This window comes from Scyliorhinus torazame, chromosome 14, assembly GCF_047496885.1.
Source record: "Scyliorhinus torazame isolate Kashiwa2021f chromosome 14, sScyTor2.1, whole genome shotgun sequence".
Classification (NCBI taxonomy): domain Eukaryota; kingdom Metazoa; phylum Chordata; class Chondrichthyes; order Carcharhiniformes; family Scyliorhinidae; genus Scyliorhinus; species Scyliorhinus torazame.
The window spans coordinates 222,410,763-222,427,813 of NC_092720.1; the positions used below are offsets into that span (position 1 = coordinate 222,410,763).

General features: G+C 52.3%; 2 protein-coding genes across 2 annotated transcripts; one reads left to right on the plus strand and one right to left on the minus strand.

Annotated features, from left to right (window-relative positions):
* Nucleotides 1–9,070: 9,070 nt before the first annotated feature.
* Nucleotides 9,071–9,439, minus strand: LOC140389183 (histone H2B-like). The gene has a single exon (XM_072473345.1). The coding sequence runs from the start codon at nucleotides 9,437–9,439 to the stop codon at nucleotides 9,071–9,073; it is 369 nt and encodes a 122-aa protein (XP_072329446.1).
* Nucleotides 9,440–15,184: 5,745 nt separating this feature from the next.
* Nucleotides 15,185–15,706, plus strand: LOC140390567 (histone H2B type 1-A-like). Its single transcript, XM_072475747.1, has one exon. It carries the CDS (start codon nucleotides 15,194–15,196, stop codon nucleotides 15,704–15,706), a length of 513 nt encoding a protein of 170 aa, XP_072331848.1. The 5' UTR covers nucleotides 15,185–15,193.
* The last annotated feature ends 1,345 nt before the right edge of the window (nucleotides 15,707–17,051 follow it).

Below are 17,051 nucleotides of genomic sequence, written 5' to 3' on the forward strand. Positions count from 1 at the left end.
CACACCACCCTCCCGCACACCAGCCTCACCCCCACACCACCCTCACCCCCACACCACCCTCACCCCCACACCACCCTCCCCCGACACCACCCTCACCCCCACACCACCCTCACCCCCACACCGTCACACCACCGTCACACCACTCTCACACCCACACCACCCTCACCCCCACACCACCCTCACCCCCACACCACCCTCACCCCCACACCACCCTCCCCCGACACCACCCTCACCCCCACACCGTCACACCACCGTCACACCACTCTCACACCCACACCACCCTCACCCCCACACCACCCTCACCCCCACACCACCCTCACCCCCACACCACCCTCCCCCGACACCACCCTCACCCCCATACCACCCTCACCCCCACACCATCACACCACTCTCACACCCACACCACCCTCACCCCCACACCACCCTCACCCCCACACCAACCTCACCCCCACACCACTCTCACCCCCACACCACTCTCACCCCCACACCACTCTCACCCCCACACCACCCTCACCCCCACACCACCCTCACCCCCACACCACCCTCACACCCACACCACCCTCACCCCCACACCACCCTCACCCTCACATCACCCTCACCCCCACACCACCCTCACCCCAAGACCACCCTCACCCCCACACCACCCTCACCCCCACACCACCCTCACCCCCAAGACCACCCTCACCCCCACACCACCCTCAACCCCACATCATACATCACCCTCACCCCCACACCACCCTCACCCTCACACCACCCTCACCCCCACACCATCCTCACCCCCAAGACCACCCTTACCCCCACACCACCCTCACCCCCACAACAACCTCATCCCCACACCACCCTCACCCCCACACCACCCTCACCCCCACACCACCCTCACCCCCACACCACCCTCCCCCGACACCACCCTCACCCCCACACCACCCTCACCCCCACACCGTCACACCACCGTCACACCACTCTCACACCCACACCACCCTCACCCCCACACCACCCTCACCCCCACACCACCCTCACACCCACACCACTCTCACTCCCACACCACTCTCACCCCCACACCACCCTCACCCCCACACCACTCTCACCCCCACACCACCCTCACCGCCACACCACGCTCACCCCCAAGACCACCCTCACCCCACACCACCCTCACCCCCACACCACCCTCACACCCACACCACCCTCACCCTCACACCACCCTCACCCTCACATCACCCTCACCCCCACACCACCCTCACCCCAAGACCACCCTCACCCCCACACCACCCTCACCCCCACACCACCCTCACCCCCAAGACCACCCTCACCCCCACACCACCCTCACCCCCACATCACCCTCATACCCACACCACCCTCACCCCCACACCACCCTCACCCTCACACCACCCTCACCCCCACACCATCCTCACCCCCAAGACCACCCTCACACCCACACCGCCCTCACCCCCACACCAACCTCACCCCCACACCACCCTCACCCCCACACCACCCTCACCCCCAAGACCACCCTCACCCCCACACCACCCTCACCCCCACATCACCCTCATACCCACACCAGCCTCAACCCCACACCACCCTCACCCCCACACCACCCTCACCCCCACACCAGCCTCACCCCCACACCACCCTCACCCCCACACCACCCTCACCCTCACACCACCCTCACCCCCACACCACCCTCACACCCAAGACCACCCTCACCCCCACACCACCCTCACCCCCACACCATCCTCACCCCCACACCACCCTCACCCCCACACCAGGAGGAGGGGCCAACAATGCGGGTACCCGGGCCAAGTGTGGCGTCCACAGTGGAGGCCTTGGGGTCGACGGTTTTCGCTGTGGATCCCCATGTCCACGGCCCGGGGCATTCTGTGCAGGTGCTGGCCGAGGCCCAGGTCAGGGTTGATGTCTCACAGGTAGTCCTGTGCCAGAGCCACCAGGACATCATGGTGGCACCCCTGAGCGAGGCCCAGTCACAGCAGGCCATGGCTGGAAATATCAGTGGCATTGCCCAGGCGTGGCTGTCACAGAGGGAGGTAGCCCAGTCCCAGAGGGAGATGGCGCAGTCTCTGGCTGATGTGACACAAACCCAGAAGGTGGTGGCACAGTCAATGGGTGATGTCGTGCAGGCCCAGGTGGAGGTGGTCCAGTCCCTGTGCTCCATGGCCGCAAGCATATGGTCCCTAGTTGAGACCGGAATGGGTCTCCAGGACTTGCAGCGGCAAGTGGCGGGGAGCCTTAGGGGATGGCCGCCCTCGCATCCCCATCCCATGGAGTAGCCCGGAGGCCATCGGGTACCTCGAGGGAGGAGGAGGTGATGGGGCCCATGCCGGTGAGTCCCGCAGAGGAGGTGCCGGAACACCTCAGCACCTCCCCCTCCTGTCCCTGGTGCATCTGGTGGGCAGCGGGCAGAACAGGGCACCACCACGCCACCCGGGACACCCGCACAGAAGCCAAGCGCATCCAGGACCGGTCGCCCCAGAAGTCGGGCGCCAATGGTGACCCAGGTCGCAGGGCGGGAATCACAGCAGGCCGCCTCCACTCCTGCTGTACTGCCTGGGGAACCACTCACCGCCCCCCCCCCCCCCCCCCGCACCTCCGACCATACCAACCACCATCACCCCAGGGAATCGATGGGGCCGTGTGATGGAATGGCCAGCCCACATACAAGGATATTCCAGGTGGATGGTGGAAAGTGCTACCATTGGCCGCAGTCAGATATTGTCAGACGATGTGGAGCATCAGAGCTCATTGTAGAGCAGGTTGCCATCACCTCCATCCCATGGACCAGACCCGCTGTCACTGCCAACACAGGTATGCATCACAGAGGGGGGTTGCAGGCAGGAGGGGGGAGTGTGGGGGTGGGATGTAGTGTCCACCCCCCTGGCCAGTCTCCCCCGCATCCCACCCCCACCCAGTCGGTGAACTACAGCCAGGGGGGAGGGGGGGGGGTCTTGAACACGTCAGGAATCGCCGAGTGTGCCAGGATAAAGGCATTGTGCACGCTGCCCCTGTATGGGGGGTAGAGGTGAATGATGTGCAGCTGATGGTCACATATCAGCTGCACGTTTCTTCAGTGGTACCTCTTTCGGTTGGTGTAGAGCGGCCTGTCATCTGCAGGTGCTCGTAGGGGACAAGCATCATGTCGATCATCCCCTGGACTCGGGGCATCCCGTCGATGCTGGCGAAACCTACTGCCCGGGCATCCTGGTGGGCTCGGTCCACATTGATATGGATGTATTGAACCGACTAGGCATATAGGGCCTCCATGGCGGCGGGGTGCACTTGCAAACAGTGTTTACTGTACGTGCATTCCAGTGTGCATTGATGCTGCTGTCGAGCTGATGGAGAATAGCGATTGGGCGTCAAATCGGTGCCCACTGTGATTTTTGCGTCAAAACCTATTCTCCACTCAATCGCGTTTCCCGATGTAATTGTGTTTACATTGACAAATCTGGTGACTGTAATTATTGGGCAGCCAAGGGCCAAAGACTTTGAGTATTTTTCCAAGCATTATTGGTGAATTCATTTGTGTTGCGACTCTGGGGCATGTGGGGCTGGAATTGACCGTGCACTAGCCCAGGGTGTCGTTAACAGGACCTACACCACCCAGACCACCTTGAACAGCGTTGAGGAGGCTCTGCATTTTTGGTGAAGGTTGTACCCATGGAACTCGGGTCAGTTGCCGTCAAATAGGAATCAGTTAAATCCTAGAAGAGGAGCTGCAACTTTTTTGTGAGGATGAGTGTTTTGAAGGACAATTATGGGCAGCACGGTAGCACAGTGGGTAGCTTCACAGCCCCAGGATCCCAGACTTGGGTCACACTGTGGAGTCGGCACGTTCTCCCCGTGTCTGCGTGGGTTTCCTCCGGGCGCTCCGGTTTCCTCCCACATGTCCCGAAAGACGTGCTGTTAGGTAATTTGGACATTCTGAATTCTCCCTCTGTGTACCCGAACAGGCGCCAGAGTATGGTGACTAGGGGCTTTTTACAGTGCAGCCATAGAGTTATAGATGCTTACACCCTCTGTGTGAAGAAATTTCCCCTCTAGTGTCTTTTGTATCTTTCTCCTCTCACCTACGTCCTCTAGTTCTAGACTCCTCTACCTTTGGGAAAAGATGTCGACTATCGACCTTATTGATGCTCCTCATTATTTTATAGACCTCTATAAGATCACCCCTAAGCCTCTTACGCTCCAGGGAAAGAAGTCCCAGCCTATCCTTATAACTCAGACCATCAAGTCCCGGGAGCATCCTCGTAAATCTCTTCTGCACTCTTTCTGGTTTAACAACATCCTAATAGGGTGACCAGAACTGAACACAGTATTGCATGTGTGGTCTTACCAATATCTTGTACAACTTCAACAAGATGTCCTAACTCCTGTATTCAATATTCTGTCCACTGAAACCTCGCATGCTGAATGCCTTCTTCACCACCCTGTCCACCTGTGACTCCACCTTCAAGGAGCTATGACCTGTGCCCCTAGATCTGTTTGTTCTGTAACTCTCCCCAACTCCCTACCATTAACTGAGTACGTCCTGCCCTGATTTGATCTACCAATCACCTCACATTTATCCAAATTAAACTCCATAAGACCATAAGACATAGGAGCGGAAGTAAGGCCATTCGGCCCATCGAGTCCACTCCACCATTCAATCATGGCTGATTTCAACTCCATTTACCCGCTCTCTCTCCATAGCCCTTAATTCCTCGAGAAATCAAGAATTTATCAACTTCTGTCTTAAAGACACTCAACGTCCCGGCCTCCACCGCCCTCTGTGGCAATGAATTCCACAGACCCACCACTCTCTGGCTGAAGATATTTCTCCTTATCTCTGTTCTAAAGTGACTCCCTTTTATTCTAAGGCTGTGCCCCCGGGTCCTAGTCTCCCCTGCTAATGGAAACAACTTCCCTACATCCACCCTATCTAAGCCATTCATTATCTTGTAAGTTTCTATTAGATCTCCCCTCAACCTCCTAAACTCCAATGAATATAATCCCAGGATCCTCAGACGTTCATCGTATGTTAGGCCTACCATTCCTGGGATCATCCGTGTGAATCTCCGCTGGACCCGCTCCAGTGCCAGTATGTCCTTCCTGAGGTGTGGGGCCCAAAATTGCTCACAGTATTCTAAATGGGGCCTAACTAATGCTTTATAAAGCTTCAGAAGTACATCCCTGCTTTTATATTCCAAGCCTCTTGACCACTGTTTAGAAAATAGTCCACGCCTCTATTCTTTTTTCCAAAGTGCAAGACCTCGCACTTGCCCACGTTGAATTTCATCCGCCATTTCTTGGACCACTCTCCTAAACTGTCTAAATCTTTCTGCAGCCTCCCCACCTCCTCCATACTACCTGCCCCTCCACCTATCTTTGTATCATCGGCAAACTTAGCCAGAATGCCCTCAGACCCGTCATCTAGATCGTTAATATATAAAGAGAACAGCTGTGGCCCCAACACTGAACCCTGCAGGACACCACTCGTCACCGGTTGCCATTCCGAAAAAGAACCTTTTATCCCAACTCTCTGCCTTCTGCCTGACAGCCAATCGTCAATCCATGTTAGTACCTTGCCTCGAATACCATGGGCCCTTATTTTACTCCATCTGCCATTCGTCGGCCCACTGGCCCAATTGGTCAAGATCCTGTCACAATCTTATATAACCTTCTTCACTGTCCACTATGCCACCAATCTTGGTGTCATCTGCAAACTTACTAACCATGCCTCCTACATTCACATCCAAATCATTAATATGCATCACAAATAACAGTGGACCCAGCACCGATCCCTGAGGCACACCGCTGGTCACAGGCCTCCAGTTTGAAAAACAACCCTCCACAACCACCCTTGGCTTCAGTCGCCAAGCCAGTTTTGTATCCAATGGACTACCTCGCCCTGGATTCCCTGAGATTGAACCTTTTGGAACAACCTACCATGTGGTACCTTGTCAAAGGCCTTGCTAAAGTCCATGTAGACGACGTTGACTGCACTGCCCTCATCTACCTTCTTGGTTACCCCTTCAAACAACTCAATCATATTTGTGAGACATGACTTTCCCCTTACAAAGTCATGCTGACTTTCCCTAATTAGCCCTTGCCTGTCTAAATGACTGTAGATCCTGACCCTCAGAATACCTTCTCGCAACATACCTACTACAGAAATGAGACTCACCAGTCTATTGTTCCCAGGCTTCTCCCTACAGCCCTTCTTAAACAAAGGCACAACATTTGCTACCCTCCAATCTTCAGGCACCTCTTCTGTGGCTGTCGATAATTTAAATATCTCAACTAGGAGGCCGGCAATTTCCTCCCCAGCCTCCCACAACATCATGGGATACATTTCATCAGGTCCCGGGGATTTATCTACCTTGATGCGCTTTAATACCTCCAGCACCTCCTTCTCTGTAATATGTGTTCTCCTCAAGACATCACTTTTTATTTCCCCAATTTCCCTAACATTCATGCCTTTGTCAACAGTAAATACTGACGAGAAATATTCATTTAGGACCTCTCCTGTCCCTTGTGGAGCTGCACATAGATGACCTTGTTTATTCCTAAGAAGCTCTACCCTCTCCCTCGTTACTCTTTTACCCTTTATGTATCTGTAAAAGCTCTTTGGATTCTCCTTTGCCTGATCTGCCAAGGCAATCACATATCCCCTTTTTGCCCTCCTGACTTCCTTCTTAACTCTACTCCAACAACCCTATACTCTTCAAGGGATCCACTTGATCCCAGCTGCTTATGCATGTCATATGCCTCCTTCTTCCTTTTGACCATGGCCTCAATATCATCCAGGGTTCCCTCCTTCTACCAGCCTTACCCTTTACTCTAAGAGGAATGTGCTCACCCTGAACCCTGGTTAACCCACTTTTGAAAGACTCCCACTTACCAGCTGTCCCCTTGCTTGTAAACAGGCTCCCACAATTAACTTTTGAAAGTTCTGGGCAGCACGGAGGCGCAGTGGCTAGCACTGCAGCCTCACGGCGCCAAGGTCCCGAGTTCAATCCCGGCTCTGGGTCACTGTCTGTGTGGAGTTTGCACATTCTCCCCGTGTTTGTGTGGGTTTTGCCCCCACAACCCAAAGATGTGCAGGGTAGGCGGATTGGCCACGCTAAATTGCCCCTTAATTGGAAAAATGAATTGGATACTCTAAATTTCAAAAATAAAATTTTGAAAGTTCCTGCCTAATACATCGAAATTGGCCTTGCCCCAATTTAGAATTTTAACTTTTGGGCCAGAACTATCATTCTCCATAGCTATCTTAACACTAATGGAATTATGGTCACTGGTCCCAAAGTGAACCCTCACTGACACTTCCATCACCTGCCCTTCCTCATTCATTCACTGCAACTTCATTGCAGTGTTAATATAATTGTGACAATATAGATTATGATTGGGTCTAACATCGGTGCTGACTGAAACATAGAAATTCGAAGCAAGAGGCCATTCGACCCTTCAAGCCTGCTCCTCCATTCATTATGACCAAGTTCAAAGCCCTGATGATCCCGCCTTCCCCTCTTATTCCTTTAGCTCCAAGAGCTCTCTATACATTTAATTCCTTCTTGAAATTACACAATGTTTTGGCCTCAACTACTTTCTGTGTCGCAGTGAATTCCAGATTCACCACTCTCTGGGTGAAGAAAATTCTCCTGTCCTCAAAGATTTACCCCTTATCCTCAAACTATGACCCCTAGTTCTGAACGGTGGAGCTAATTCATAAGATCTGCCCAAGTTGCATCTGCCATTTAATGTGTGATTTACAGTTTATGGTCAACCTCAACTTTTGTTAATTCATATTTAGGTCATGTGGATTCTGGATTTTAAGAGTCAAGGTTATTTGAGATAGCGTTGGTTTTCTTTATTCTACTCTTGCAAAGTAACAGTTGGTTTCAAAGTGGGATTGCGCGTCTTCATTCATTGCGAATAGCTGCAAGTACACTTATTCTTCACTTTAAAAAAAGTTGCCGTTCTTCTCCTAAATTGTAAGAAATGAAATGAAAATCGCTTATTGTCACAAGTAGGCTTCAAATGAAGTCACTGTGAAAAGCCCCTAGTCGCCACATTCCGGCACCTGTTCGGGGAGGCTGGTACGGGAATTGAACCGCGCTGCTGGCCTGCTTTCAAAGTCAGCGATTTAGCCCTGTGCTAAACCAGCTCTTCAATGAACCTTTTAGGTTATCATTCCCCACTCGTGAAACTAACTCTTTTTAAACCTCGAAAGTTCCCCTCTGGTCCTTTCAAATCCAAAAAAGCATGTCTTGGAGGTATGGATGGGAATGAAATACACTCTGCTGCGTTTATTTTTCTTTTGGTTGAAGGTGAGGGTGGATTATTGAAACGTGTTCAATATCCTTGTTCCATTCCCACCAGCAAAAGTGTAACGCATTCAACTACTTATTTGTCTATATGTGTGCGTGGAATCTGCACATTCTCCGTGGGTTTCCTCCGGGCGCTCCGGTTTCCTCCAAGGCCCTAAAGACGTGCTCGCTAGGTGAATTGGACATTCCGAATTCTCCCTCAGTGTACCCGAACAGGCGCCGGAGTTTGAAGATGAGGGGATTTTCACAGTAACTTGATCGCAAAGGTTAATGTAAGCCTACTTGTGACAATTATAGATCACTTGCAAAGCCTGAAGAGGTAATGATGCCATCGCCCTCCTCCCCAAACACACACATGGCTAAAAATGCTAACAGTAAGAAGAGACAAAGACAATTGTTTACCATCAGTTTCCGTCATATAATTTGAGGGAAGAAATAGGTCATTGCAAATTTGAATTCCGAGACAACATGCACATTCAGCCTTTTTTTGAGGGGGGGGTAAGAGATCTATAGCTGGAAATATAGCTTTGGGTACTTTTGGGCGAGGGAGGGTTGTGGCACCGCCCTCCCCCAGTTCAGCGTTGGAATGAAGTGGCAAAGCCCTCTTAGCCCTCTAGATGTCGGTGCAGGGGGGTCCCTGCAAAAAGCCTTGGGTGGGTGGGCGTGTGTGGTGTCTCTACATTCGCTCCCCTCCAGGATGACAGGAGTGCCGCCGCCGCCGCTCCCCCGCCACCCTCTCCAGCGCATCCTCACTTCCAGCCGGCGTACGTGGTGACCGCCTTGGCGCCCTCGGCGACGGCGTGCTTGGCCAGCTCGCCGGGCAGCAGGAGGCGCACGGCGCTCTGGATCTCCCGGGAGGAGAGCGTGCGCCGCCGGCTGTAGCGGACCAGGCGGGAGGCCTCGCAGGCCAGCCGCTCGAAGATGTCGCCGACGAACAAGTCCAGGACCGAGGTGGCCTGGCAGGAGATGTTGTTCCGCGGGTGGATCTGCTTCAGCACCCGGTGGATGTAGAGGCTGTAGCTGGCCTTGCGCCGCCGCTTCCGCTCGCTCCGGGTGCCCCCCGACCGCCTCGCCTTCCTGACCCATTTCTTCGGCTCCGCGCCCTTGCACTCAGGCATGATGCTCAGTGCTTCAGGGGGCGCCGGCCGCCGGCGCCGCCTATTTAACAGCTGGCCGTATGCAAATGAGGGATCGGAAGGCGCCGCGTCGCCATTGGCCGAGAGGGCAAGGGCAGGGCATTGTGACGCGCGCTGACGATTGAGGCCAATCGGCCAATCCGGGGCCCCTCAACCGCCTCGTCGTGCCCCCTTGAAGGCTCAATTGAGCAACGTTTGACCGCCCGCCGCCTCTCAGGGATGTCCGCGCCCGGGAGTGCTGTGTGTGTTATATGTGGGAGAGGCAGACGTCGGAGCAGAGGGTGTGAAAATGTAGAGTCCCCGATTGTTTTTCCAATTAAGCAGCAAAATTGTGTGGCCAATCCACCTAATCTGCACATCATAGAATTTACAGTGCAGAAGGAGGCCATTTGGCCCATCAAGCCTGCACCGGCCCTGGGAAAGAGCACCCCACCCAAGCCCACACCTCCACCCTATCCCAGTAACCCCATCTAACCTTTTGGACACTAAAAGAAATCTATCATGGCCAATCCACCTAGAACATAGAACATACAGTGCAGAAGGAGGCCATTCGGTCCATCGAGTCTGCACTGACCCACTTAAGCCCACACTTCCACCCTATCCCCGGAACCCAAAAACCCCTCCTAACCTTTTTTGGTCACTAAGGGCAATTTATCATGGCCAATCACCTAACCAGCACATCTTTTGGCTGCTGTGGGAGGAAACCGGAGCATCCGGAGGAAACCCATGCAGACACGGGGAGAACGTGCAGACTCCGCACAGACAGTGACCCAAGCCGGGAATCGAACCTGGGACCCTGGAACTGTGAAGCAAATGTACTAACCACTGTGCTACCGTGCTGCCCCTAACTCCTTTAGGTTGTGGGGGTGAAACCCGCACAGACACGGGGAGAATGTGCAAACGCCGCACAGACGGTGACCCGGGGCCTGGATCGAATCCGGGACCTCAGCGCCATGAAGCAGCTGTGCTAACCACTGTGCCATCGTGCATGCCACCCCAGAGTTAGATTCTCACCTTATTGCTCAGATGCAAAATGGATGTTTCGGATAGGCCGCCCCCTTGAAGGAACAGCCCAGTCTGCTCAAGTGGCCATTCAGCCCTTTGAGCAGGCCCCTCTAGAGTTCGTAAGATCACGGCGGATCTGGTTGCAGTCTCAGCTCCAGCTGCTGGATTTTATGGTGCCGTCGCGGAAGGGGTGTGGGGCTGGAAAATGTGTCAAGCCATTGGAAATTCCACCCGTCATCCCCGTTTGCCACCCCATATTTCTAATTCCCCCATCAATCAGGAATCTGCCAACATTGAATAAATGTATAAATTACCTAGCCTCCTGAAATTTACAAGCAAGAGAATTCGGCAGGCTAACGACTGTGAGAGTGAGAGAGAGAAAAAAATCTCCGCCTAAAATGATAGACCTCTTATACTGAAACTGCATAATGGGCAGCCTCATTAGTTTACACACGGATAACAAATTAAAAATGGACTCTCAATGCCTTAATATATAAATGAGCAAATCGGTTTCCCTCCCACATCAGAAATTTCTCCCCTTTAGTTTTAAATCGCAGACATTCTGGACTCCTGTGAGCAGTCAATGAGGATGTACAAGGGCAAAGGGGATTCGTCAGTAGGGGAATGGAATCATGAATTATTTGCTCAGTCACACTTTTCTTAAACTTGTCTCAAACAACCCTTCTCAATACGTTGGTTACTGCATGCAGGCACTTGACCACTTTGTCCAGAGTGATCAAAATCGCCCTTGTTCTTTAGCCTGAGGAACAAGACTCAAAATCATTCTTCAACACTTCAGGGGGGTAGAACCTGGAAGGTCGGAGACCTATTGCCAGAAATTGGAATGAGAAGCATCCACGGTCACATCTTGGGTTTATTGGTTATTGACTTAAGTAAAAGTCTGGTTTAGCATAGTGGGCTAAACAGCTGCCTAGTAATGCATAACAATGCCAGCAACGTGGGTTCAATTCCTGTACATGCGTTCCCGAACAGGCGCCGGAATGTGGAGACTAGGGGCTTTTCATAGTAACTTCATTGAAGCCTACTTGTGACAAGCTATTGTTATTAAGTATTTTGGCAATGGGATTTGGCTGTATATATTTTTTTAAATACTTGCATTTACATGGTGTATTTCACAGTTTCAGGACCTTTGCAGCCAGAGAAGATTTGAAGTGAAGTATGGCCATTGTTGTAATGTAGGGATATGGGCCAAATGAAGGCAAGTGGGACTAGCTTAGTGATAGAAACTGGGCGGCATGGACCAGCTGGGCCGATGGGCCTGTTTCCATGCAATAAACATTTATGACTCTATGAATGCTGCACTGTCAGAGGTGCTGCCTGGTGGCTGGAGAAAATCCTGCAAGACAACAGTGAGCACAGCTTCAAAATACCTTGGGAAAGTCAGGAACGACACTACACAAGAGGGGAATGCAAGATTCCCTGAGACATATTTGGCCTGATTTGATTGGGGAAGGCAAAGGGCAGGTGGCAAAGTTTAGTTTGCCCTGAGAAATAGTGTGTGGCTCCATGAAGGTGGGCTGGGGGCGGAGCACCACACGGTGGCACTGTAGGCATCCTATGGATTCTATGGGTGGGGCGAGGAGCATGCGCCGACTCCCAGTGGGAGGACTCGCCACGATCGCGTCCGCTTTGAGTGGTGGGGAGCACGTGCCCAGTGGACTGGGAGGGGGTGGGGTCAAGTGCCGCTTCCCAGTGGGAGGACTGGTCACTATCGCGTCCGCTCTGATTGTTGTGGAGAACTGGGTTGGGGAACACGTGAGTTGGGGAGCATGCGCCGACTGAGTTGGGGAACACGTGCCGAGTGAGTTGGGGCGCATGCGCCGACTGAGTTGGGGAAGGGCCGAGTGAGTTGGGGAGCATGCGCCGTGGGTTGGGGAACCCGTGCCGTTTGAGTTGGGGAGCATGCGCCGTGGGTTGGGGAACCCGTGCCGTGTGAGTTAGGGAGCATGCGCCGTGGGCTGGGGAAAACGTGCCGAGTGAGTTGGGGAGCATGCGCCGTGGGTTGGGGAAAACGTGCCGAGTGGGTTGGGGAGCATGCGCTGTGGGCTGGGGAACCCCTGCCGTTTGAGTTTGGGAGCATGCGCCGTGAGTTGGGGAACCCGTGCCGTGTGGGTTGCGGAGCATGCGCCGTGGGCTGGGGAAAACGTGCCGAGTGAGCTGGGGAAAACGTGCCGAGTGGGTTGCGGAGCATGCGCCGTGGGCTGGGGAAAACGTGCCGAGTGAGCTGGGGAAAACGTGCCGAGTGGGTTGGGGAGCATGCGCCGTGGGCTGGGGAAAACGTGCCGAGTGAGTTGGGGAGCATGCGCCGTGGGCTGGGGAAAACGTGCCGAGTGGATTGGGGAGCATGCGCCGTGGGCTGGGGAAAATGTGCCGAGTGGGTTGGGGAGCATGCGCCGACTGAGTTGGGGAATACGTGCGAGTGAGTAGGGGAGCATGCGCCGACTGTGTAGGGGAATACGTGCCGAGTTGGGGAGCATGCGCCGACTGAGTTGGGGAACACGTGCCGAGTGAGTTGGGGAGCATGCGCCGTGGGCTGGGGAAAACGTGCCGAGTGGGTTGGGGAGCATGCGCCGTGGGCTGGGGAAAACGTGCCGAGTGGGTTGGGGAGCATGCGCAGAGGGGTTGAGGCCAGGCGGCGGCTCCCAGTGGGAGGATTCGCCTCTATCGCGTCCGCCTTGGGTGTTGAAAAGGCGGCGCCGCTGCCGCCCGCCTGCTAATTGCAGTGTCGGCGCCGAGGAGCGCGGGAAGCGCTCAGTCTGGGAGGGGCGGCGAAGTGAAGGCGCCGCCGTCGCCAATGGTTTTGGGCGGTCGGCGCGGAGGCCCCTCCCGGGGCAGGGAGACCAGGCGGCGGAGGGGCCCGGCGCTGCCGCCCAACGGGCGCCAGGCCGAGCCGGCGGTGGGATTGCCCACCGTGTCGGAACACATCGTGGAGGCGGTGGCCTCCTCCCGGGAGCGCCGCGGCCTCTCGCTGGCCGGCGTCAAGAAGGCGCTGTCGGCCGCCGGCTACGACGTGCCGCGGATCAACTCGCGGGTGAACCAGGCGGTGCGGAGCCTGGTCAGCGGCGGCTCGCTGCTGCAGACGGCGGGCACCGGGGCCTCGGCCTCCTTCAGGATCAACCGGCAACACCTGGAGGGCCAGAGCCGCCCGGCCGCTGCCGCCCCCACCCACAGGACCCGGCGGGGGGGCGGCCGGCAGCAGCGGAGAGCGGCCCCCGGCCCCAGAGCCAAGGTGAAGAGCCCGGGCCGGCTCCCCAAGAAGAAGAAGCCGGGAGGAGGCGGCCAAAGGAAGGCCGCCGGCGACCGCAGGAGAAGCACCAAAGCCACCGGCGTGCGGAGGCTGGGCGGGCGGCTCCGCAAAGCGGGCAAGGAGCCGGCGGCGCCACGGGCTGATCCGGCCGCCGGGCACGAAGGGGAAGGAGAGGCGGCGGCAACGGAGGAAACCAGCGGGCGGCAAAGAGGCAGAGCGGGCAAGGAGGAGAAATAAAAAGCAGACACAAAACAAAAAGGCTCTTTTCAGAGCCACCGACTCCCTCCGAGAAAGAGAAACAATCACAACATCAAGCCAACACCAGACAACACCATCAATAAATCCCTGAGCAACACAACAAATAATAGCTAAAAACAACCGCATCTGAGGGGGAATGAGAACCAGTTTTAAAGGGGAAAACTTTCCGCTGCCTCCTGGCGAGATCGGAGTCTAATGGGAGACCCCCACGTCCAAACTTGGGACCATTCCTGGGCTGTTAGTCAACCTGACCTGATTTGACTTCTCGCACCCATCAGAAATCTTGCTTTAGGATTTTAATAAAAGACGCTCCCTCTTCCAGATTTATAAATATTAGCAGATATTCTTTTACGGGGAATTTGCTTCTTTTGGGTTTGAATATTAGTTTGAATATTTGTGAGATTCCTGCAATCAGGAGCTTTAGAACTCCCGTCCCAGAGAAGAGAAGAGGGGAAGGAGAGGCACAGCATCCTGACTTCGCAATCGTCTGGGACCGATCCTGCCCGAAAACATTTCTTTTAGGAGGCTGTGGGATTTGAATTTAGAGGGAGTTTGACGGCTTTGTGGGAAAGTCACAGGCGATTTCATATCGACACAGCATAAATCAATCATTGCATAAGATTTGAACAATTAAGATTTGATATGTACAGACTCAAATTAAATATTACTAAAGATTTGACAAATTAAACATTTATGTACAGACGCAAATTAAATACCAAAGATTTGATAAATGAAACAAGATTTGATATGTACAGGCGCAAATTAAATATTACTTAAAATTTGATACATTAACCATTAAGATTTGATATGTACAGACGCAAAATATTATTTAAGATTTGACAAATTAAACATTAAGATTGGATATGTACAGATGCAAATTAAATATTACTTAAGATATGATGCATTAAACATTAAGATTTGATATGGACAGACGCAAATTAAACATTACTTAAGATTTGCTACATTAAACATTAAGATTGGATATGTACAGATGCAAATTAAAGATTACTTTAGATTTGATACAGTAAACATTTAGATTGGATATGTACAGATGCAAATTAAAGATTTCATATCCAGACATAAACTATTTTTGGTTTTGGGACTATTTCCACGCCTCCCTGCCCCCTCCTTCACTCAAAGGCAACTTTTGAAATAAATACTTCCCTGTGATTTGTGCGAATTGAAACCAGGACGAGTCAATTGGAATGGAGGATTTGAAATCCTTCATTTGCATAGGGCTGTGTATATCAGGGTGGCGCCAGGGCCTGGGACTTGCATCACTCCTCAGGAAGGAGACTGAAGACCGGGCCATGCCGACCGCCGCCGTCTCCATCAGCGCCACGGCCGTGGGCTCCAAGGGCTCCCTCTCCAAGAAAGGCTCCAAGAAGACGGCGATGAAAATGTCCCGGAAGGGCGACAGGAAGCACAGGCGGAGCCGCAAGGAGAGCTACAGCATCTACATCTACAAGGTGCTGAAGCAGGTGCACCCGGACACGGGCATCTCCTCCAAGGCCATGAGTGTCATCAACTCCTTCGTCAGCGACATCTTCGAGCGCATCGCCGGCGAGTCCTCCCGCCTGGTCCACTACTCCCGGCGCCAGACCATCTCCTCCCGGGAGATCCAGAGCGCCGTGCGCCTCCTGCTGCCCGGCGAGCTGGCCAAGCACGCCGTCTCCGAGGGCACCAAGGCGGTCACCAAGTACACCAGCTCCAAGTAGACCAGAGCGGTTACAAAATCAACCCGCACAACCAAAACAAAACGGCTCTTCTAAGAGCCACTTACCAAGGTCTTCACGGAGCTAGCAACCTACCTTCAATGTTATCTCCAATCGTTTACAACAACCAGGGAAACCCAACTTAGCACAACTTCAAATTTACCAAAACCGCTTCAAATTTACCAAAACCGCTTCGAATTTACCAAAACACCTTCAAATTTACCAAAATACACCATCAAATTTACCTAAAACACCTTCAAATTTACCAAAACATTTTCAAATTTACCAAAATACACCATCAAATTTACCTAAACACCTTCAAATTTACCTAAACATTTTCAAATTTACCAAAATACACCACATTTACCAAAACACCATAAAATTTAGCAAAACAGCTGCAAATTTACCTAAACACACCAAATTTACCAGAACGAACATTCAAATTTACCAAAACACCTTCAAATTTGCCAAAACACACCTTCACATTTACCAAAACACACCATCAAATTTACCAAAACACACCTTCAAATTTACTGAAACACCTTCAAATTTACCAAAACACACCTTCAAGTTTACCGAAACACACCTTCAAAGTTACCAGAACACAGCTTCAAGTTTGCCAAAAAACACCTTCAAATTTACCAACACACCATTAAATTTACCAAAACACCTTCAAATTTACCAGAACACACCTTCAAATTTACCAAAACACACCATCAAATTTACCAAAACACCATCAAATTTACCAAAACACACCTTCAAATTTACCAAAACACACCATCAAATTTACAAAAACACACCTTCAAATTTACCTGAATACACTTTCAAATTTACCAAAACCCACCTTCAAATTTACCAGAACACAGCTTCAAATTTACCAAAACATCTTCACATTTGCCAAAACACACCTTCAAATTTACCAAAACACACCATCAAATTTACCAAAACACCATCAAATTTACCAAAACACCATCAAATTTACCAAAACACACCTTCAAATTTACCAGAATACACTTTCAAATTTACCAAAACCCACCTTCAAATTTGCCAAAACACAACTTCAAATTTACCACAACACAGCTTCAAATTTACCAAAACACACCTTCAAATTTGCCAAAACACACCTTCAAATTTACCAAAACACACCATCAAATTTACCAAAACACCTTCAAATTTACCAAAATACCTTCAAATTTACCAAAACACACCTTCAAATTTACCAGAACACACCATCAAATTTTCCAAAACACAACTTCTAATTTACCGTATCCCCGTAACCCAGTCATCCCACTTTTGGACACTAAGGGCAATTTAGCATAGCCAATCCACCTAACCCGCACATCTTTGG

Coding starts and splice junctions, on each gene's coding strand:
- LOC140389183 (XM_072473345.1), bottom strand. CDS start 9,439: ATGCCTGAGTGCAAGGGCGCGGAGCCGAAGAAATGGGTCAGGAAGGCG.
- LOC140390567 (XM_072475747.1), top strand. CDS start 15,194: ATGGAGGATTTGAAATCCTTCATTTGCATAGGGCTGTGTATATCAGGG.